Below are 21,132 nucleotides of genomic sequence, written 5' to 3'. Positions count from 1 at the left end.
GTTGCTTATTTAGCAGTCACTTTACATTTGCATTTTAGTATTTTATCATTCTTACTCATGAATGCTTAATACCCATTATTACTCATTGCACTTTTAATCTGTGTGCAGGCTTAATTTCATTTCATGTTAGTTTCTGATGCTATTTGGCCTTAGATGACCCTGCACCAATAAACACATCGATTGTCATCCTTTGTTCTGCTAATCTGCCTGTGCTGACATTTTTATATTTTTGTGTTTCAGCACTGGATTCACAATTCAGCAGGACTCAAAGAAAGACATTGTCATAAGTTATGCACGTAGCGAAGCTGATGAGCATGCAAAAAAGCTAAAAGCACAGCTGGAAGTTCTGGGGGCAAAAGTATTCTTGGTATGTTTTGAAACTTCTGATGTTTAATTTCCATACTTTCCTTTTTCACTCCCCTCTATATTACTGCATTAGATGTTGGAGGTGTGAGCTTTCATCTTCCAGACCTCTGTCTTTTGTTTGCGAGCATGTGAATGTAGCAGACTTCTGGAAGCAGTTGCCTTTCACTCGTAGCTTCTCTTCAATAGCTGCAGAAAATTGTTCGATAGTGTAGTATGTCATGCTTTTTTTATTAGGGCCGGCTGAATAATGTTGCGGGGCCGGATTTTTTAAGTCTCTGCTATATATTTCGGCTAGTGTTAGGTGTTGCAAAGTTATCACATCATTCCGAAAAAAATTTTCATCGCACGTAACTTTAACAGACTACATTATTTCTTGTGGTATGTTGCTATACACACAAACAGTTATAGTTCTGTTAATTTTTCACACTGCCTCTTCAGCAGCTACGCTCTGAGTCTGATCAGCTCCATTTCGCAGATGGTCACAGCAGCTGCATTTTGGGGAAGGTGAAATGCAAAATGCCTGCGTGCAGACATATAGTTTAAAGAGCTCCAGGTGGTCGCAGTTAATCTGGATGGAGCTCACCATCGTTGTCAATCTCAAGTTTGCACCGCTTTTGTGGCATGTAAAAATTCATTGACTAGTTTTTCTCTTCAAGGACCAAGATGACATCGTTCCCGGTGATGACTGGCAAAACAAACTCAATGACGCCATTCAAAACTGCACCATATTTGTTCCGTTAGTAACTGCAAGATACGGGAACACTACGTATACCAACAAAGAGGTATGTGGCTTACCTGCTCAGATCCATATTTTCTCATTTTACTGCCTTTTTTTTTCCATGAGATTTACATCCGTGCATAAATCTTGCTCCCTCTTTGTGAAAATTCATTTGTGTTGTTCTGCCTGGGTAGCTATTCACATTCACTAGATTTCTAGTTGGGTAACGTAAACTATTTACACATTGTGCAAAACAGTGAAACCTCGTTGATACGTTTTTTTTTTAATTGCGGGAAAAAACGTATTACCCGGAAAACGTATGATCGAAACCGCGTGATTTTGAGAAATGGAGCTGTTGAATGAGGCAAAAAAGAAATTGACAACTTCACTTTATAAAAACGCGATTGGCATTCCTTGGCACAAGAGCTGAACAGATCCTATTCCAGTGCTCGCTGAATTCAGTCCGCGTTCGCGCTTTCTTTAGCGCGGAAGAAAATTCGTACCGCATCCGGTCCGCCGACGGTAGTGACGATAGTAACTAAAATCTCTTCCTTGTCATTTTTGGATGCTTCGCCCCCTTTGCTCCCAAGTACTGTGGGAAAGCCACCGCGGCGGCTGATTGTCGCAGCGTTTCTGCTCTTTTAAGTTGCGTTTCTCACACCCGGCCCTTTGCTATATATGCGCATCGCTGTAGTTCGTAAAAGCTTCGCCTTCTTTCTCTTATGCACCGCATAGAAACCTCAGCGTTTTTCCTCTTCATATCGCGTCCCCGCATAAACGGCTTTCGTGAATTCTAGCGCGCAGTTTTTAATTTTTTTGTTCCTAGACATGGTTGTGGTGCTTCGCCTCCTTGCACCAAGGCACTGCAGAGAAGCCATTACGGCGGGCTAGTGCCGCAAAAAACATGTCGCGTGCCCTCACGTTCGGCCCACTTGTATGTTTGCACATGTGCGGTTGGTCAATAAACGTATTATACGACCACAATTTGTCAAAATTTTAAACGTAGTAGCCGGCAAATCGTGTTTTCCGGAAACGTATTACCGGGAAAAATATAGTGTAATTCTGTGGGACATTTTTAATGTCGGCGATTTTGATCGTACGAACCGGGAATCCGTATGAACCGGGAACGTATCAGCGAGATTTTTCTGTACTCCTGTGTTTTCCCCATTTATCACGAATTAATTTGCAGCATGTAAATGCCCGACATCTGAGCAGGCTGAATTGAAATACTAATGCCAAAATGAGCATGCTTTGCTTCGGTGCTGTTCTGAAGACCTTTTGTCTAACACTTCGGTAATGCTTGTCCATTCAGGTGAAGCTTGCGGATTACATAGGGAAGTTTGTCATTCCTGTCAACTTCATGAAATCCTGGCCTCCTAACCACCTCGCCATTCAGTTTGCCTCTATACAGTACATAGACTGGAGAAAAGCTCATGAGGTGCAACAAGGTATGCATCTATTTTATTTTTGGTGGAAAATTTTGTTGTTGTAAAACATCATGTATAGGTAATTCCTTTTTTGCATCTTGTTATATGTAATGCCTTTGTGGGCTTAATCCTTGCTACCACATAATTTCACGTGGTAGTATGATTCAATGCGCTAGCATTGCTGGCCGCGATGATCAATTTCAGTGATCTGTGTGTTCCTTCTGCGGCATACAGACAGAAAAAAATCTCAGAAAAAAAAAATTCTATGGGTCAGATTCGAACCGAGGAATTTCTCCTGGGAAGCAAGTATGGAACCTCATAGCCATGACGTGCCATGTTACATGATGGATAGACGTGAACATAGTGTGTGCGGCAAGGCAGCAGCAGTGGCGGCGGAACTTTACATATCGTCTTCCTAGGTGGTGTGAGCAAACAGAAGGTGGTTGACTTAAACAACTTCTCCTCCGCCAAACATGGACCAGGCAAAATGGGCAATGCCTTGACATGTCTTAAACACTGTCTTAAAAATGCTACTGTTTCAAATGAAAGCAACACTAATGCAGTGTGAACAAGACTGTTGTGGCAGTGGTTCAGCAGAAGTTGAGTGAATAAAAGGTGTTTGCAATGGCCACCAAAAGGTGTTCTCAGCAGTTTGAAAAATCGTAAAGCAGTCGTAGTGTCGTCAACTGCTTGCTTACACATTCAAACCATGCTCTTGCATAGCATGACCTGTCATTTTTTTTTTTTACCTGAATCGCTATCCTAGACAGTGTCGTAACGTAGAATCATTTGCTGTAGAAGGCTATTTTTCTTGAAAAATTCATCACCCTGTTATGAAATTTAATGATAAAACACTATCAGTTCAGTTGTGCTTAGTTACATTTAAAATGACTGACTGCTGGCTGAACTTGGGAGTGACGGTCCTGCCCCTTTGACTTTTCTTTTTGAACAGATAACATGTTTTGAGGGCATTCATTAAAGAAATCTTTATTGCAGACAGTAGGGCATGCCATAGGGGTGCAGTGTGATGCTCTCCACAAGAGGCGGGACTGTACAGATTTTTTTTTTTTACGTGTCGTACACTTGGGATCTTCAGTTTCTTTTTTCCATGTATTTGCTTAGTCTTTATAATGTTTCGATGCTACTAGGTTCTCGTGAAAGCGACGGTGAAGATGACGAAGGCGTTCGTATTTGGGAAACCCGTTCTGTGGAACGCGTTGCCAATGATATCTACAGCATCCTGAGGCAGTGCAAGGATGAGGTGGTGTTCAGAAATGCAGTTAATGTGAGTACATTGCCTTTTTTTAATAAGTGAAAGCACGTATATAATGAAACCTTGTTAAGGCATGCCTTGTGGGACAGTGGGAAATTTATGGGCAAAGCGGCAGTGCGCTGTAACCGTAAACAGCCTCTTAATCCACTGACCCAATAAAGAATGATACATGATACATGAAAGGATGCACATGCAGAAGCTTTTATTTGCCTAGGGCCACAGAATTCTGTTATGTCTGCCGCCGAGGTGGCCTTGCAGCTCCTAGCACGGCTGAACAGGGTGCCGACTGCTAAGCCCATAATTAGGTGAGCACGCGAAGTGCGACTTGCGGGCAAACAGTTTCTTCAACAGTAGGGCCCGGCTGTCTTCAGCTTTATCGTTGATGTTGCTTGCTGTGGGTGACGTTTCACCAGTGAGGCAACATTATTATTACCAGAGGACTAGGCTGGAGCCTCAACTGCCCTTCTGTCTAAACGTGCAGAAGGGGCAGTTTCTACAACGCCTTCTGGCTGCAAAACACCTGCGAAGAGCCCTTCACAGGTGTTGTTGCCAGCTGTGGTCAACACTCGGAGGTTCTCCCCTTCTCGAGACACGTTAGGGAGTGATGTTAGGAAGCACTAGATGTGGGAAACATGCAGTCCATGATAACACCAATGATGTGACAACGCAGCGGGAGGCGAGTCTGGTCCCTTGTTTCAGGCGAGCCAGCAGCTCCAAGCATGCTCGTTGTGTGCTACGTACGCAGTGTCTCTGGCATCTTTCTCAACATTTTGCAGCGACCAGTGTGTTGGAGGCACCGGTGAAGTTTCCTTGTAATGCGCAGCATCGTTCGCGGGTGCTTCACAGGATACTCTGTCTGCCTCGTTTGCGATGGTAGATATGTGCTAACAGAGACGTTCACGATAAACTACTGCGTCGTAAGCGGGCACCAAATGCCTGAGGTTTAATGGAAGCTGAGTGGGGATTTCATGCGATTATGTCCTAAGCGAAACTACCGCTTAAGCGAGTATGCCTTAATGAGGTTTTATTGTGCATAAAGTTCGAGTGGGTGCACATGTACAGAATCGTTTAATTACCCTGCAGCCAGGGACCACACTTCATCGAAGTGAACTTTGAACTTTTAGGCACTGTGTTTGCGCATGGCCCTTCCAGTATTCATTGTTGTAGAGTAAAAACGCTTTTCTGAAGCTCTGGCTGCATGTTAGAAGAAAGAACCCACATGCAAAGAAATTTGATTATAGTGTCTCTAACACTAATTGTACAATCAACCTTGCTCACTGGTGAAGGCAGGTCCTTGACTGAAACATGAATAAATCTCATGGTTTTCTTGCTCATGTTTGCTCATTTCTACTTGAGCACTGCCTGATTCTCTTCCCTCTTTTCTGTGTGTATGTGTGTCGTTAGATGATAAGGCGTGTTATGAGAACTGTTTGAACTGCTGTTATCTGCCGTGTAAGAAAGGCTGTGAAGCCTCCTGTGTATATAATTGTGCGGAATGTAATTTGCAAAATCGGGTAACTCTGCCTCTGCTTGCTTACAGAACTCGGTCTTGGCAACAGCGGACAGTGCTACACCCTTACTGTGCCCTGACAATAGGCCTTTCATTGTCATCAGTGCTCACCCTAACGACAAAGAATTTGTAAGTTATGGGAACTCTTACTTGGAGGCTTTTCAAAAACTGGAATGGGCCACAGACGTGATCATTGAAATCTCTGAAAACTGAGTTCTTGGTGTGCTGTTCTTGTTCTCAATAGCAAACATTATCAGGAAAGATGATGCACACTGTTTTCTATCATGCACTAAAGGTCCGTTCGATTCGCCTGCACTCCCTGCACCAGTTCTATAAAGTTCCGCAGCGGTGCCATGGCGGTGCCGCCAGCGTGCAGCGCCAGTTCCAGCAGTTCAAGTGCTGCCTACTTCCAAAACGAATGGTCGAGTGCAGGCCTGGTCGTCTGCTCGCCTTGGCGTCGCCACCAAATTGCAGCCAGCAGCGTGGCGCCCAAATCAACGGCCACCAACATCCCGAACCGCGTGAAGAATTTTCAAACAGCACATCGCAGCGAAGTGTTGCCATGAATCAGCCTCGATGCAACCTCGCGGCAGCTAAGCGAAACACGTGTGCTTTTACTGAACACGACTGAGGTGTGCACGCGCCGACTTGCATGCTAAGCGGTTGTTGCAACAACATGCATCATGCGCTGCATGCACATGTTTACTTTTTAGTTAACATAACTAATATAACTTTATTAGTAGAAAGGAAAGACGCCGTTTACGGGTCCATTGAGAGCACGATGGTCAAAAGATGCAAGGTGCCGGCGAGGGCCGCCGTCCCCACCTCCGTCGCCATCTTCTCGGGTGGCCACTCACGTTCCATGAGAGTCGGCGGGCCCGTGTGAGGCACTGTTATCATCGACGAATGGAATAATTTGAGTATATTCGCCGTTTATCGCAAAGCGCAAGCCATCGTCGCGCAAGCCGTTGTCTGCTTCCATGGCGGCTGCAGCTGCACCATTTCGGCACCGACCATTGAGGAGGTGCACAGTTTTCCTGCACTTTCCTGTGCAGCACCGTGAGAACCAGTTCACGTAGTGCAAGCGAATCGAACGGACCTTAAGTATCTGTAGCGCTGAATTTGTAGCACAACGGAAATTTTTTTTTCTGCACAGATGACATCTTCCCTGAGTTTCGTAGGTCTTAGGAGCCAATAACTGACCAGCACTTGTTAGGAGATTACGAACGGAGTGGAAAGGTCTTGTCTTATATGAAAAACGTCACGCGGGGTGTTGCCAGCTAATGGAAGACTCCTAATCTTAATTTGGCACTGAAAACTGCGTAAAACTGGATTAGAGTATGTTCTGCTATGAAACGTTGCTATCGGCGTGTCCCAACATGTGGCCACATATTGGTAACATAACTTAGGCGTTGTTTAAATGCATCATGGTTTTCGTTCTAAAAGGCGATGCTTTGAGTTTGTGGGGTTTTAAAATTGCAGGGGGGAATATATATGTATATTCTCTGCTCGTCTGTGCCTGACAGTCAGGCCGCCACGTTACTGCATAATCGCTCATACTACAGCGCACAAGCAGACAATGCGGGCCATGCCATTGAGAAGAAAGGGATGCAACAGTGGGCTGACACAAGCGGCGTTTATTGCTACAAAAGCAGTAAACACCGGATAGTAACAAACGAGGAGGTGATCTTCTGAAGGGCTACAGTAGAGAGTCAAGGATGATTGACTCACCAGTTTAATTACGGGCGAATGCTCACATGGGCAAGGGCTGGGCGACACAGACGCACCGGTGCCGGACAGAGGGAACTCGTGAGAGTTGTTTCCTCTAGGCTGCATTCCACCGACAAAGAGTGGAGCCACACACGCTTCCAGTTACCCGAGTCAGACTCCAGATCAGCTTTCTCCTGTGCCGGCATGGTGCTTGCACAGCAAATGGCACAGCCTCCATTTCTAGCTAGCACAGCTAAGCAAAGAAGGATGGAGGAGTTGTGGGAGGGTTGTGCGGGGAAGCTCGACTACAATAGTAAGCGCCTTGCGAGACCCCACAGGTTGTTTGACGGAACTGCCGAAGCACTATGGTGCATCTCAGCAGTTGCCTGAAAGCAACTGAAGGCAGTCAAGATAGCTAATAGGGCGAAAGGGAACTCTCAAAAAACCCAACCACTCACATAATATCATGCTTAATCTTAGTGGGTGCATGCAAAGAAAGATCAGGATAAAAATAAAGTTTTGCAAAATGAATATGCTGCACAGTGAAAGGGCACGTTGCAGAATCCACTTTGTTTTTTGCCTTGAGCTGAGGGGATGTGTGAACAGTTGTGAGGTTCATGTGGAAGCAAATAAATGAAGATAAAAAGGAGAGGAATTGAGGGAGTGGAACGTAGCTGCACCATGTGGTTATTGTCTACAGTTACAGCTTAACCTTGATATTGTCAGCACCTTTCAATATTGTCAATACCAATTCACCACCAGTTAATTCAAAATCCTGGATAATTCATAATATTTCGGCAGTCACATAATATGTAAATTTTGCCAGATAATTCGAGCAAACAGCTTGCACTGGCTCGATTAATTCAAAGACATGGGGTTTTTTTCCAGAGCACCAGAGTTCATTTCAACAATATGCAGCGCGATCAGTGTCTCTCACTGCTATCATTGTTTGATGCACCTTAGCGCCTGTTCACTCCTTTTCGGGTTTAGGGACGTCTTGGAAACCTTTTCATCTTTTTATGCGGCTACATAAAGTTGCCATCACGATACATGTGAGGCTTTCTATCTCTTGGCTCAACTGGCTCCATTAAATGACCACAGTGGCAGCACTACCGTTGTCAAGCATTTGGAAGTGAACAGCTAAGGGATGAAAGAGGAGGAAAATGGTTTACTATTGCAGTTCGAGAGGCTAGCAATGAGAATGCATAGCACGAGAGGTTAAGGCAATGGCCAAGTGGTCTAAGGCACTGGGAAATGGAGCAACCTTGTTTGTGCCAGTACTTGTTTGGATTCCGGTTTGCTGCAGGTTTTTTCTGCTGGACGCCATTCGAATAGAAAATTTAATGTTCGGCCTCAGGTTCACTACGGTTTACAGATGATATACTACTGAATTTAGTGAGAATGGAAGCTAAAGGCATTTCATGCGTGATAAATTGCACCAACCTTGGATTGGATGGTTGGACTGTGTTCCATCTTCTTGTAGCGTCTTTTCAACCGGCAGCTGCTCCTCTCACAGGCCATTTGCGCATGCTTCTTAGAGCTGCACCATACCACTACCCTGATGTATCCAACCTTGGTCATTGCCCTCGCATGTGCTGACAGCTTCATCATATTAAGCACCAATGAAGAGTGAAGACCTTTGTCAATTGCTGAGTTACATTGAGAGAGGTGCGCGACCTGTGGACGTCGAAATCAGCGACCCAATTTCGGGCGACCGGCAGCGCAGCAGTAACCATGACAAGTCAAAACGAGCTCCTGGTGTAGGAGTTAACTGTTAAATGTTGAGTGCAATGTCAGCTGCACGCAAGTGAGCAGTGTTTCATGGTTGCCTGCCTGCCTTTTTCATTATGCTTCGGTTCAAATATATTAAAAGCCTGCCTAATTTGAATGGTCCAATGGGCTTTGAACGAGATTCTACTGTGCATAAATTTTTCTGAAGTCAGTAGCTGCAGTTCTCTGTCACTTCATGTGGCCCACTCTTGCAGCGTATGCATCTTGCCATGCGTGACTGGTAGTACCAGAGTAGCTGAACCACTGCTCTGTGATACACTGAGAACAGTAAAGCAGCATAGTTGTGGTGTGGGTTTGTCAGGTGTTTTTTTTTCACATGAAAGTAGTTCCGGAAAGGTGCGTAACCCTTAACTACCCAGTGTCGCAAATTCGCAGCATATTTTTTGCATGCCTTATACTCATTACTACATAATGCTTGGTTACAAAGTCTGATGTCAGCATGTTCTCAGAAGCTAGTGCTTTGCAGTCAAAACGTTTGGTTTCACTATGAGCAAACTATGTGAAGAAAAAGTGGGCACAAATGTGCCACTTTCAGCCAGTATCGAGTGGTTTGTCTCATTTTCTGACAAATGTTGGAGGCAAAGCAGAAAGACGTTTGTTGGCTGAAAAATGAAAAATGATGAAAAAGTGTACATGTGCTAAATTTAAAATGAAATTGAAAGTCTTGAAGCCTGCCCTGTATTGCGAACAGAAGCAGGAATGAAAGCAGTGAAATGGCAATCTTTGTTAGACCACTATTGGTTGGGCTAGAAATGCTATCTTAAATTGGGGGAAATGCCAAAAGTTGACAGTGAATCTGTATTTTTTTTTTTTTTTTCAGTGCATCCGGCTGCAGTGTTTACTTGAGCGCAATTGCTATGAGGCCTGGTGCTCGTTGGACAGTCTTGGTACAGCTCACAACATGGCATGTGGCGGTGGCGCATCTAGTCCCAGCAGTGCCGGCACCACCACTCCTGGCACACCATTGCCATCTTCCGTGCTGCCGTTCGGCTCTCAAGACAGCCGAGGCGCGTCGGATTCTCAGGGCCATGTCCAGCTGCGACCGCCTCCATTGCTTCGAATCCCGTCCTTCCAGTTCTCGTGCAGCATGGACACTGTTGGCAAGTTTGGGCTTCTTCATTCTGGATACTTCTTTGACGGGTTTCTTTTGACACACTCAGTGCTGAAGGGCACTGTTGCACTGATTTTCAGAGGTGAATTTAGTAAAATGTGGATTACTAGGGGGCAGTGTCTCACTGATTTTCAACAGTTAATATAACGAAAAGTGGAATATTAAAGGGCATTGTTGGACCAGTTTTCAGAAGTGAATTTAGTAAAAAATTGAATGCTAAGGTTCAATGTTTCGAATGCTAAGGTTCAATGTTTCGTCAGTTATCGGAAGCTAATTTAGTGAAAAGTTAGCTTTGCAGTGTGGCTCATGTTTTGCCTATGGGCTGCCGAAGTAGTGCCAATAAAGGATATGAGTGGTGGCCCCGAAGATGTGATCAGAAGCAGAAACTTGCTTAAATACGTAGTGTACTATTAGGCACTCTAGCCATGGAGGAGTAAGTTGTAGAGCTTCGGCAGGCATGCAAGGGCCAAGTTTCTTCATGCAGCGCAAGACTGCATCAATCTGCATAGTATTTATTTGCACACCTGTTCACAGCAATAAGGTAGGAGATGGGAAGCATTTTTTCATGGTGTGCTTTGCCAATTGGGCATTTCACTCCCTTCTGATGCAGCTCCTCTCTCTGCATTCAGAAATGTGTCGAATAAGAAGTGGCTGGGAGCATGTCAGCACTGCTGCAATTTATAAATCTACTTTTTACAGAGCAAACAGTTCAGAGAAAATGCTTTGGTGTAGAAAAAGTTTAATTCTGAATGTTTTTCAAAGCTTTTCGTTCCCCTTGGTGAATTACGTACTATATGGAACCAGTGCACTTAGTACATCTCCTAGGGATGAGTGCTAGGATTATTTTTTCTTTTCAGGTAAAATGCACCTCTTAAAGTTCAGCATCTAGATTGTCTTACTATGACTTCGTTTTGTGTTAGTGCAACTTTTTTCTCATTAGTATGTTGAGGCTTAAGTGGAGTGAATTGAAAAGGCATTGCACAGCTTTTGGCTTTGTCGATGTATGTTGTGCATCGGTAAAATAAAATTTGACGATTTTTCTTCTCCTCATTTGTTTCCTGTAGATAGTGACAGCTTGTCAAACAAAGAGTGCAACAAAAAGAACGAGTTTCGAAAGCAGGTATTGCGGGCGGAGGTTGTGGTTATTGTGCTGTCTGAAAGCTACCTCGAGTCCAAGGCATCTCAGCAACAGGTCAGTTGCCTTTACTCTTTTAATGACTCGCAGCATTTCACTGTTAATCACTGTTTCTTTTTTTTTTATGGCAGCCTTCATGAATCTCAGCGTAGACAACATTCAATAATTGTGTCCAGATTGTGCCTTTTTTTTTTTCTGCAGAGATCATTCATACAGTTGCATCTCACAAGCACACAGTAGGTGACATTGCAACTCTGTGCATCTTGATATTGGTGTGAAGCTTTGCAATGGTTGTTTGTTTATGCTTAAAGCTGCTGACATGCAGCTGACTGCTTAGTTTGTTACACCAGATGCAACCGGATTTATCTGAAATTATTGCAGCCGCATGCAGCTGCTTCTACAGTAGGCTATCATTACTGCAAATTTCAAGGAACCAGAGATTTTTGTTTGAATTATCAGAAGTATGAAATATCAGAAGTGCATCTTAATATGATCCAAGACTAAATGCAGTTTGTTTTATTTATATCATCAAATACTACAAATACATAGTAGTTTTCAATTATATATATCTATGCAAACATAGCTAAAAGCATTAGTACAACAAAATATGGGTGAAAGGCATTGGTACGCTTACTTAACCAGCAGGGTCCAACTCATGCAGTAGAACAAGTTATTACTCGTAATAATGAACCTGTTTTCCAACAGTGTAGAACCATTTCAATTGGAACCTCAAGGGACTGGAACAACATTTGGATTATTCGAAGGTTGAGTTATTGAATAGCAGCAAAGAAAATTCCAAAAAGCAGTTTGGCACTATAACAAATATCATTGATGAAAAATTGGGCAATGGTTGTCTGTTTTGAATGAAAAGTATGCGGCAGCGACGATTTTTCACAATTCCGTCATACTGCACTGAATGTTCACTGTCGGAACATCAAAGCAGGACTACTTCAAAATAGTAAGGCCTTGCGTGGCCTTCTTCATAGGTGTGATGTGGCAGCATTGGAGCCTTCTCATAAGTGGTGGTGACCATGTAAGGAGGCTTCACCACACAAACAGCAAATAGCCCCGTGATGAGCTCGCATTTTTGGCACACAGGATCAGAGACAGAAATGAGGGGAAAGCAGATTTGCACCAGAATGCGAGATTTCTTCTAAAAAGATGAAATAACGGTGGCAAACATATCAGCGCCCGATACGGAGTGCAGCTGGGTTGGCTCGCTGATGCGTGGCTAATAGCCACTGTAGCCATGGGTTGGTGGTGAAGCTCAAAAAATGCAACTGTGGCGACGGGGCAACTCCGATCACTTGTAGTGCCAGTTGGACATCGACACGGCCCCTCTTTGTACTTTGAAAGTGGTTATGGCGCTCGGCTGCTGACCGGAAAGATGAGATTTCGATCCTGGCTGCGGTGGTCGAAATTCAATGGAGGCAAAATGCTAGAGGGCCATGTATTGTGCGATGTCAGTTGTGGGGTTTGACATGGGGAGATAAGTACTTTCTCCCCACTCAATCGCGGCTGACACGGTTCAAAGCCGCCCGGACCCCACCCCGTGATCGCGTACGCTACCGAGCGCTCGCCGACCACGGCGGGCCTTGCTCTGGGGGAACAAAGGAACGACACATTGGCTGACACAAACCGGCATTTATTGCTACAGAAACAATAACGCCAGCTAGCAACAAGGTACGCTAATGAATCGAGGGCATCCGACTCACCAGCAAGGTTCCGAGCGAATGTTCGCCCGCGCTAGGGCAAGGGATATAAACTCCGCAGGCCGGACGGGACGAGTACGGGAGCCTGTCTCCCCGTCGCTTCTTCGCCCCGTCGGCGAAGAGCGGAGCCCCGAGCGACGCGTCCGCTCAGGCTCATTATCCCGGCCGAAGAGACCCCATCTACCGCGGGCGGGCTTCAGCAGTCTCTCGCGCAGCGACGCTGGCGCCCTCTCTTGCCAGTTAATGTAACTCGCAAGGGAACGCGTTCATCCTCGGGGTGAGACTGCTGCTGCACGGTGCCTCGCGGGAAAGCAAACTCAGGGGGCTGCAGGGCAGGTCCCCACATCCCCCCCAACCTTAAATAGACCCACGCGCCTGAAAGTACATGCTATGGAGGAGTCTCCTGGTCTTCATGTCCTTGAGGCACGTCTTGCAGCTGAGGTCACGCCGACAGCGTCCACGCAGACTTCCGCGGTATTCCGAAGGCGGCGTGAAGGTCTCCGCTGGGACGACTCGTATGGCCCGCGGACTACCGTGTCCGCAGGCCCGCGAATCGAAGGCCGGTGGGAAAACTGCAGGCCAGGATCCTGCAGTAGTCGCCAGGGCAGCAGCAGCCGGAGGTGACTGCTGACTGGTCTCGCCACAGCTGCCCCGGATGGATGCGGCGAACAGGATACAGGCCGCTCCGTCGCAGCAGGTGGCAGCGAGACGATGTGCACCGGTCAGCAAGCCTGGGTGGCTCCACCGGATCTGCAAAATTGTCGAAACGCTCTCGGCGTGCCTTTAACGTAGGTCACGGGAGGGGAAACGGCATCCGCAAGGGCCTCGTGGCACAATGCCTAACTCGCTAGCAAAACGTGTCGGCGGCTGTGCAAACGCAAAGTTCGAGTGAACAAAGCCCTTTCTTGAGTTGAACGAGACTGCTCAGTTCGTGCGAGGTTACAAAAAAACGGACGGGCAGCAAAGTGCGCCCCCTCTCAACGTCACGGTCCGGTGGTCATGTCTCTTTTAATGTGGTGCAGGCAGCTCCGAAAAGCCTCAGGCCTAACGACCACTCCTACAACGACCGTGACCACAACAAAGACCCGAAACGGGTTTTGTGCGCGCAGCCGCGAGGAGACATCAGCTTTGTGGGGTGGTCCTACCCCGCTCACTGCACAAAGCAGCTTCTGAGCGGTCGGCGCCCACCGTATCGGACGGTGTCGGAGCGCCCGGTGCCGAGCTGCAATACCAGCGAGCTCGTAGAGGCACCCGTGGCCCCAGGCCACCCGGCTCCCGGAGCCGCGACTCCCAGAGTCGAAAAAGAGATAGTAGAGAAAATATATACAGAAACTCGGACCACCCACGCGGCTTCCGTACTCACTCGCTTCGGGCTCGGCGACTCCGCGGGCGCTAGGCCTCGAACTCCCTCGATGCGGACCAAGTCATTCTCACGAAGAAACTCCAGGGAAAAAAAAGTTCAAACATGCTGCAGCGCAATACACCTCGCACTCAAGAAAGCATGCCGCAGGTCCTAGCGATCAAAATTCACTCTAGGCCTAGCACTTGTCAAGTCCGGACAAAGAGCGTTCCTCGAACCGAACCGACAGTCGTCCAATGTTCCAAGAGCAGGCCCCACGTTGGGCGCCAGATGTGGGGTTTGACATGGGGAGATAAGTACTTTCTCCCCACTCAATCGCGGCTGACACAGTTCAAAGCCGCCCGGACCCCACCCCGTGATCGCGTACGCTACCGAGCGCTCGCCGACCACGGCGGGCCTTGCTCTGGGGGAACAAAGGAACGACACATTGGCTGACACAAACCGGCATTTATTGCTACAGAAACAATAACGCCAGCTAGCAACAAGGTACGCTAATGAATCGAGGGCGTCCGACTCACCAGCAAGGTTCCGAGCGAATGTTCGCCCGCGCTAGGGCAAGGGATATAAACTCCGCAGGCCGGACGGGACGAGTACGGGAGCCTGTCTCCCCGTCGCTTCTTCGCCCCGAGCGACGCGTCCGCTCAGGCTCATTATCCCGGCCGAAGAGACCCCATCTACCGCGGGCGGGCTTCAGCAGTCTCCCGCGCAGCGACGCTGGCGCCCTCTCTTGCCAGTTAATGTAACTCGCAAGGGAACGCGTTCATCCTCGGGGTGAGACTGCTGCTGCACGGTGCCTCGCGGGAAAGCAAACTCAGGGGGCTGCAGGGCAGGTCCCCACACAGTGCACGTTAAAAAACCTCAGGTGGTCGAAATTTCCGGAGCCCTCCACTACGTCATCCCTCAAAGCCTGAGTCGCTTTGGGACGTTAAACCCCAATAAACCATAAACCACTTAACATGAGGCACTGAGCCTGTAAAAGATGATTTCCTCTGACTAGAAGTGCCTATGTAAATACAAAGCGCTATTAACATTACTGAGCACACTAGACTAATGGGCACATTTCAAGCAAAAAATTTGTGTGTGACTGTCTGTGATAGCAGACCTTATTGTGGCATGCATGTGTGGTGATATGGTGCTTCGTTCTGCACTGGGAGCAAAGGGTGATTTAATGATTTCGTTCGGACTTCTATGAATTTGGCTCTTTTTCTTACATTTCATTTTCGTCCCATGCCCTTTCTAGCTGTCACTCAAATCAGTCAGTCACACGAGCAGATGGTAAGAATCGAATGGAATTGTATTATAGTGGCCCAACATTCATTACACGCTGTTCGTCCATTCCTTGGCAAAAAACTGAGAGCACAAGTTGTGGTTATTTGCTTCTTGGAAAGAGCACGTTGGGAAAGGCGGACTCAGTAGTCTCGTTTTTCACTTCTACATACAATTTGAGATTTATGATTAGGTTTAAAACAGTACATTGTTCATAAAGATGAGCAGAAATGCGCAGCTTTATCAGCAAAAACTCAAGGGGCAATGACTGACAAACTTTTCTAGCTTGTTTTCTGTGCAAGCAGCAAGATAGTCACTGGGTCTTGCTTGGCTGTAATGCTTTACGCAAAAAATTGTGCTTCTAGTTTTGTCATTTGGCTGTTGCACAAGAGTTTTCTTCGCTGATGTCATGTATTTGGAAGGCTATCTAGAGCGTGTTGTCTGTCTAGTGCTTTGCTTCCATTCCGGATGGTTACAAATGCCAGACAGCGAGTTATTCTTTTATCTCTTGTCATGGTGCTGTCATGGTACCAGTTGATGAAGTCTCAGTTGGCATCCCACTCCTTGCCATTGTTCAGATTTGAATAACTTCTTCATAGATGCGAAGTGGCACTATCTTTATCTCTTTACTGTAATCAAGTGGTGGTTTTTTCTTACTGTTTAGTATACTTGCAGATAGATCAAAATCTTTAACAGTTTTTTTAAAGCAACAAATGCCTAATGCTGCCAAAGACTAATGAAAAGTAGACTGTTCATGTGAAATGTTTTTGAAATCTTTTTCTATGATTGATCGTGTTCTCTGTGTTACTACATTTCTACTTTCTTCACATCTGTACAGGCGTGCTACTGTCTTCTGCGAAAGAAAGTGGTGGTCGTGGCTTGCACAGAAAAGGAAGTGCCTGTGTCGATTCAGAAACGCTTGCAATTCGCATCTCTGCTGAACAAAGTGAGTGTGCAAGTGACATTTTCCACATTATAGTCAATGCACTGATTCTCATTACATGTGCGTTGTGTCATGGAGCAAAAATTTACTGGGAGTGGAACTTCCGCCCTTGAAATGAGCACAAGGAAATGGCCATGTATGATGCCGCATGGAAGAAGAGGTACTGATGAAGGTGCATGGTCTGGTACACAGTACAAGTTTCCCTCTCTGTGCTTTGCTGTTGGGGCATCAGCTTCAGCAAAACAGGCTACTGAGTACACTTCGAAGTGTCTGCATGTCTGGCAACATCAATCCCTTAACTAGGCAGTACTGCGTCTTTAGTAGCGCGCTTCTGCCGATTGGGCCATGAGGAGCATACCTAAGGGCTCTACTTGCCTTTTCTGAGCACATAGAGCTCGCCAATTTCTCCATCTGCTGTCGCCTATTGTGATTAATGCAAACTATGTCTTAATGAGTATACTTCTCATTATCTCCTTAGGTGGCAGGCAGGTAGCCCTTTTGGGTAGGAAACATTGAGGCTGGAGCATGGGCACAGGAAAGGAGCGGAAATCTAAGCCTTGCTTATGGAAAATGATGACTTTAATACTGCTGTGTATTTCTGGTCGTATGGTGAAACCTCATATGTTGATGATGTTGGCAGTGGAGACTCGATGCTATCAAACAAGGTCATATTTGCTTGGACGCTGCACTCTGGTTCAAGGTCTGCCACACTAAGAAAAACATGTTAGCATCAGCCGCATGATTACTTCTAAGGAAATAAGAATCGGGTTTTACTTCATTTGTGGGTTCAATTTTGGTAAAAATACTTCCCATGCCGCAGTGAGCAATGAGAAAACAAACTCCCCAGTTGAGGGGTTAAATAAATTCTTTGTGGTAAATACTAGCTGTACAAAAAGTTGCCACAAGTTCCGTGGAGAAAGTGTATTTTTTTCTCAGAGTTGCTTAAAGTGTCTGTGACGCTACTGCGCTAGTCTGCGCTAGTGGAATTTTCCTACCTGTTTGTTCTCACTGTGTGCTCTAGACTGAGCCTGTGAACTAAGGACAGACTTACAACTCTGTCAATGCCTTTGTTCATTTCCTCGCACTTAGCGTGAATCCGAAGACTGGGAAGGTCAGCTGCTTGAGAGGATCTCCAAGTTGCTGAAGCAGCCTGAAAAGCCGGTTTTTGACGCCACGTTGGAAGAGACGACCTACTTGGTATGGAACTGTTGCATTGCCTTTTCTTCTCATGTAGGCGTACATTGTGCGTGCGACATTCTGTGCACTCTTTGTGCCAAGTCTGCGTGTAATGTGTACAGGTGATTAAGATTGCCCTGTTTACACTCTATGCAGGAGAAAAAGCTGCTGACTCAGCTACCACTGGCAGACTTCAAGGTGTATGTCACCGGTGGAACCCATCTCTCCAGCAAACGCTCGGAAAGCATCTGCTGGTTGGTTGTGTGTTTCACTTAAGGACAGGAAAATGTGCAGCATGCTGGCAATCTGCACAGATAGCGTGGCCAAATTTTCAGGTTGCTTTTCTCGAGCAGCATCAAGTCAGTGAGAGTGCTTAGAATTGTTGCACATTGTTTTAAACCTTACCTCGATTGCTTCCTTCGTGTGTATCACTGTTGAACCCTCATTTTATGACAATAGAGTAATAATAAGCTTTTATTTGTCACACATTCTTCATACGCATGCGGGCCTGCCGAATCCACAGGTAGGCTTGTAAGGCAGTGCCCAGCAGCGGAGGATATCGTTGAGGTGCAACCTGCAGGAACTACACAGAAGTACATGATAGAAAGCATAAAATAAAACTATATGTACAGTAAAACCTCGTTGATACGTTCCCGGTTCATATGATTTCCCGGTTCGTACACTCAAAATCGCGGACATTAAAAATGTCCCATAAAGTTACACTATATTTTTCCCGGTAATACGTTTCCGGAAAACACGATTTGCCGGCTACTACGTTTAAAATTTTGACAAATTGTGGTCTTATAATACGTTTATTGAGCAACTGCACATGTACAAACATACAAGTGGGCCGAACGAGAGGGCATGCGACATGTTTTTTTCTGCAGTCGTCCATCGTGGTGGCTTCTCTGCAGTGCCTCGATGAAATGAGGCGAACCACCACCATTATCACCACCAAGAACAAAAAAAAAACAACAGCGCGCTAGCATTCGAGATGGCTGTTTCTGCGGGGATCGATATGAAGAGGAGAAACGCTGGGGTTTCTTTGCGGTGCATAAGGGGAAGTAGGCGAAGTTTCTACGATCTACAGCGATGTGCTTATACACGAAAGGGCCTGGTCTGGGAAACGCAGCTTAAAAAGCAGAAACACTGCGACAATCAGCCGCCGCGGTGGATTTTCCACAGTACTTGGGAGCAAAGGGGCGAAGCATCCGAAAATGACAAGGAAGAGATTTTGATTACTTTCGTCACTGCCGTCGACGGACCGGATGCGGTACGAATTTCCTTCCTCGCTAAAGACAGCACGAACGCAGACTGAATTCAGCGAGCACTGGAATAGGATCTGTTCAGCTCTTGTGCCAAGGAATGCCAATCGACAGTTTTATAAAGTGAAATTGTCAATAAATGACTTTTTACTGCATTCAACAGTTACATTTCTCAAAATCGGTTTGGATCATATGTTTTCCCGGATAGTACGTTTTTCCCGCAATTAGAAAATAAAACGTATCAACGAGGTTTTACTGTATATATAAAAAATACTAACTCTAATCTGTGTTCTAGTATTCAAAGAAAATGTGGAATCAGGCAGTCTGTTTACTGTTGAAGGAATATAACACTGCCTGACTCGTTCACTGTCTAGTGCGAGGACTCAGTACGACAAAACAATCGTATGGCGTAACACTCATACCTGTTGGCACTCAAAATAATATTATTTTGTCTATACATATCCTAGTACGTACATTTGTTTGGGTGAATAATACAGTAGAACCGGGCATTTGTGCAAGTGAGATTACCCATAGCTGGCAGATGCCCTGCCCCTCTTGCTCAAGCAAGGACTGTGGTTGAGGCTGCCTGGCTTTGTCTTTTTATATATAACTCCTCTTAAAATAAGTTTTAAGCGCTATACATCACTTTAAGCCATTCCAGCAGATATTTAGGCACCCTCTTCACACTCTATAATGATGCACATACTCACTACTCTTAGGCCCTATACACTTGGTTTTGATTTTTTCATTTCTACATATTTTAGCCTGAGTCTTCCAAAAACCTCGTGTATGGCGCTCTTTGGCCTTAGGTGCCCTTGCACCATAAAAACCTAGCATCATCATCATCATTTGTGTAAGAGAGAAAACATCAGCATGGTTATCTACATGAGTGCATTTTGCATGTGGCATTCTTTGCAAACTCTGTGCCAAGCCTGCACAGGTGTGCAGTTTCTTAATACGTTCAGCAAAATGTAGTATGAATCGATTTCAGCATATTTGCATTGCGTTGCCCCACAACTGTGCTTGTCACATACTATTTTTCTTGGATGATCATCATAGATGTTATGTTCTGGCCTCTTTGCAGTGCTATTGGGCAAGAGCTGGCCTTGCTGAAGTTTGTCAGCCTTTGCACATGTGGCTTCTTTGGCGTCGAAGAGCTGGTGGCGAAGAGTTTCTGTGAAGAACGTTCTCTGACCGAGAAGCCCTTCCACAGGGTTTTCCACATAGTACCCGAGAGGGACAAGAAGGTTGTGCGCATTTTTGCTTTCTTGTTTCTCATAATTAGCAAATGTACCTTTGTGCAGGCAAAAGTGAATCAGATACTCATCATCACAGTTCAGCCTCTAATTCCTCGACCTGCAGAAGCTGGGCATAGGAAATGTAATTGGCCAGTATTGCAGCTCTCAGCTTCATGACGACACATGCACTGTATGGCAGCTGATAAGCGTTGACTTCTTGCCTTGGCACTGACGGTAGAATGGTCTTGTGTGTTTGCAGCAGAATGCTTTGAATGCCTGGCAAGAAATCTGGCATGTAGCACATTTCTTGTCTTGGTCCCAGGACTGGAGCAAGAAAGCCTACCAGAAATCTGACGGCACGTTTGGCGGCATCCCTCATGGCCAGGTGAAGGTCGTGGGCAGTTCCATGGCTGAAAGAGATTCTGTGATTGCACGTGTGTTTGAAGTGTGCATTCTTATTGAAGGTGAGCACTACTTTCTGGCAATCTCTCTGCTGATTGAAACGTTAGTGGTGTAAACGGTAGTTGCAGTGAAACAGATCCACAACATTTGCGAATAATTTTCAGTTGTGTTGTAGACTGTCTCTTACCTACAAGTCTATCCTGTTACTGTTGTATTGTCTCCTTCCTGCATATGAGCTGTTTACTTACTTAACATCTGTTGATTTTTCAGGGGGGCAGCACACGGCTAGAAGAGTTGCGGAGTTTGTGTGGAACGACAAACCTGTGATCCCAATCGTTTGTACAGGGAGAGCCGCTGCTGGCAATTTCAACACCGATGTTGTGGTTGACAGCAACGCACTGCTTTCTGTACTTGAGGTGCGTCTGAGTGAGATTGTTGTGAAGAATCTTTCAAATCTATGCACTTTGCTCTACAGTAAGACAAACGAATTCTCTAAGATGAACAATGCAAGACCATTTTGTTGGTTTCACATAGGCTTCAGAGTGAAAAAAATCAGCATAAGACCTAGTGTTTTATCTGTACTTTGTTTGATGAACTTTGGCAACAGCTGTGAACTGCGGCAACCCCTTGTCACTGTCGAGGAAAGAAAGAAAAAATGTATAAAACCCTTCTGAGCAAGAAAGTGCACTCCTGCAAGATGGCTTCTATGCACCCCCGCGCAAGACTGCG

The 21,132-nt window shown here is 45.8% G+C and overlaps 1 protein-coding gene across 1 annotated transcript in view; it reads left to right on the top strand.

Moving 5' to 3' along the window:
• Positions 1-21,132, top strand: part of LOC144129198 (uncharacterized) — a 28,866-nt gene that overhangs the window by 1,971 nt on the left and 5,763 nt on the right. The window contains exons 7-19 of the mRNA XM_077663178.1: positions 241-367; positions 1,023-1,148; positions 2,397-2,532; positions 3,660-3,796; positions 5,325-5,423; positions 9,616-9,895; positions 10,971-11,098; positions 16,218-16,325; positions 17,412-17,519; positions 17,655-17,752; positions 19,848-20,010; positions 20,324-20,465; positions 20,674-20,819. Of these exons, the coding sequence (XP_077519304.1) occupies positions 241-367; positions 1,023-1,148; positions 2,397-2,532; positions 3,660-3,796; positions 5,325-5,423; positions 9,616-9,895; positions 10,971-11,098; positions 16,218-16,325; positions 17,412-17,519; positions 17,655-17,752; positions 19,848-20,010; positions 20,324-20,465; positions 20,674-20,819 (1,798 nt within the window). The remainder of the gene's footprint in view (positions 1-240; positions 368-1,022; positions 1,149-2,396; positions 2,533-3,659; positions 3,797-5,324; positions 5,424-9,615; positions 9,896-10,970; positions 11,099-16,217; positions 16,326-17,411; positions 17,520-17,654; positions 17,753-19,847; positions 20,011-20,323; positions 20,466-20,673; positions 20,820-21,132) is intronic.

The sequence above is a fragment of the Amblyomma americanum genome, chromosome 4 (assembly GCF_052857255.1).
Source record: "Amblyomma americanum isolate KBUSLIRL-KWMA chromosome 4, ASM5285725v1, whole genome shotgun sequence".
NCBI classification, from domain to species: domain Eukaryota; kingdom Metazoa; phylum Arthropoda; class Arachnida; order Ixodida; family Ixodidae; genus Amblyomma; species Amblyomma americanum.
Note: the sequence above shows the minus strand (reverse complement) of the source record. Positions and strands in the feature narration are given on the sequence as shown.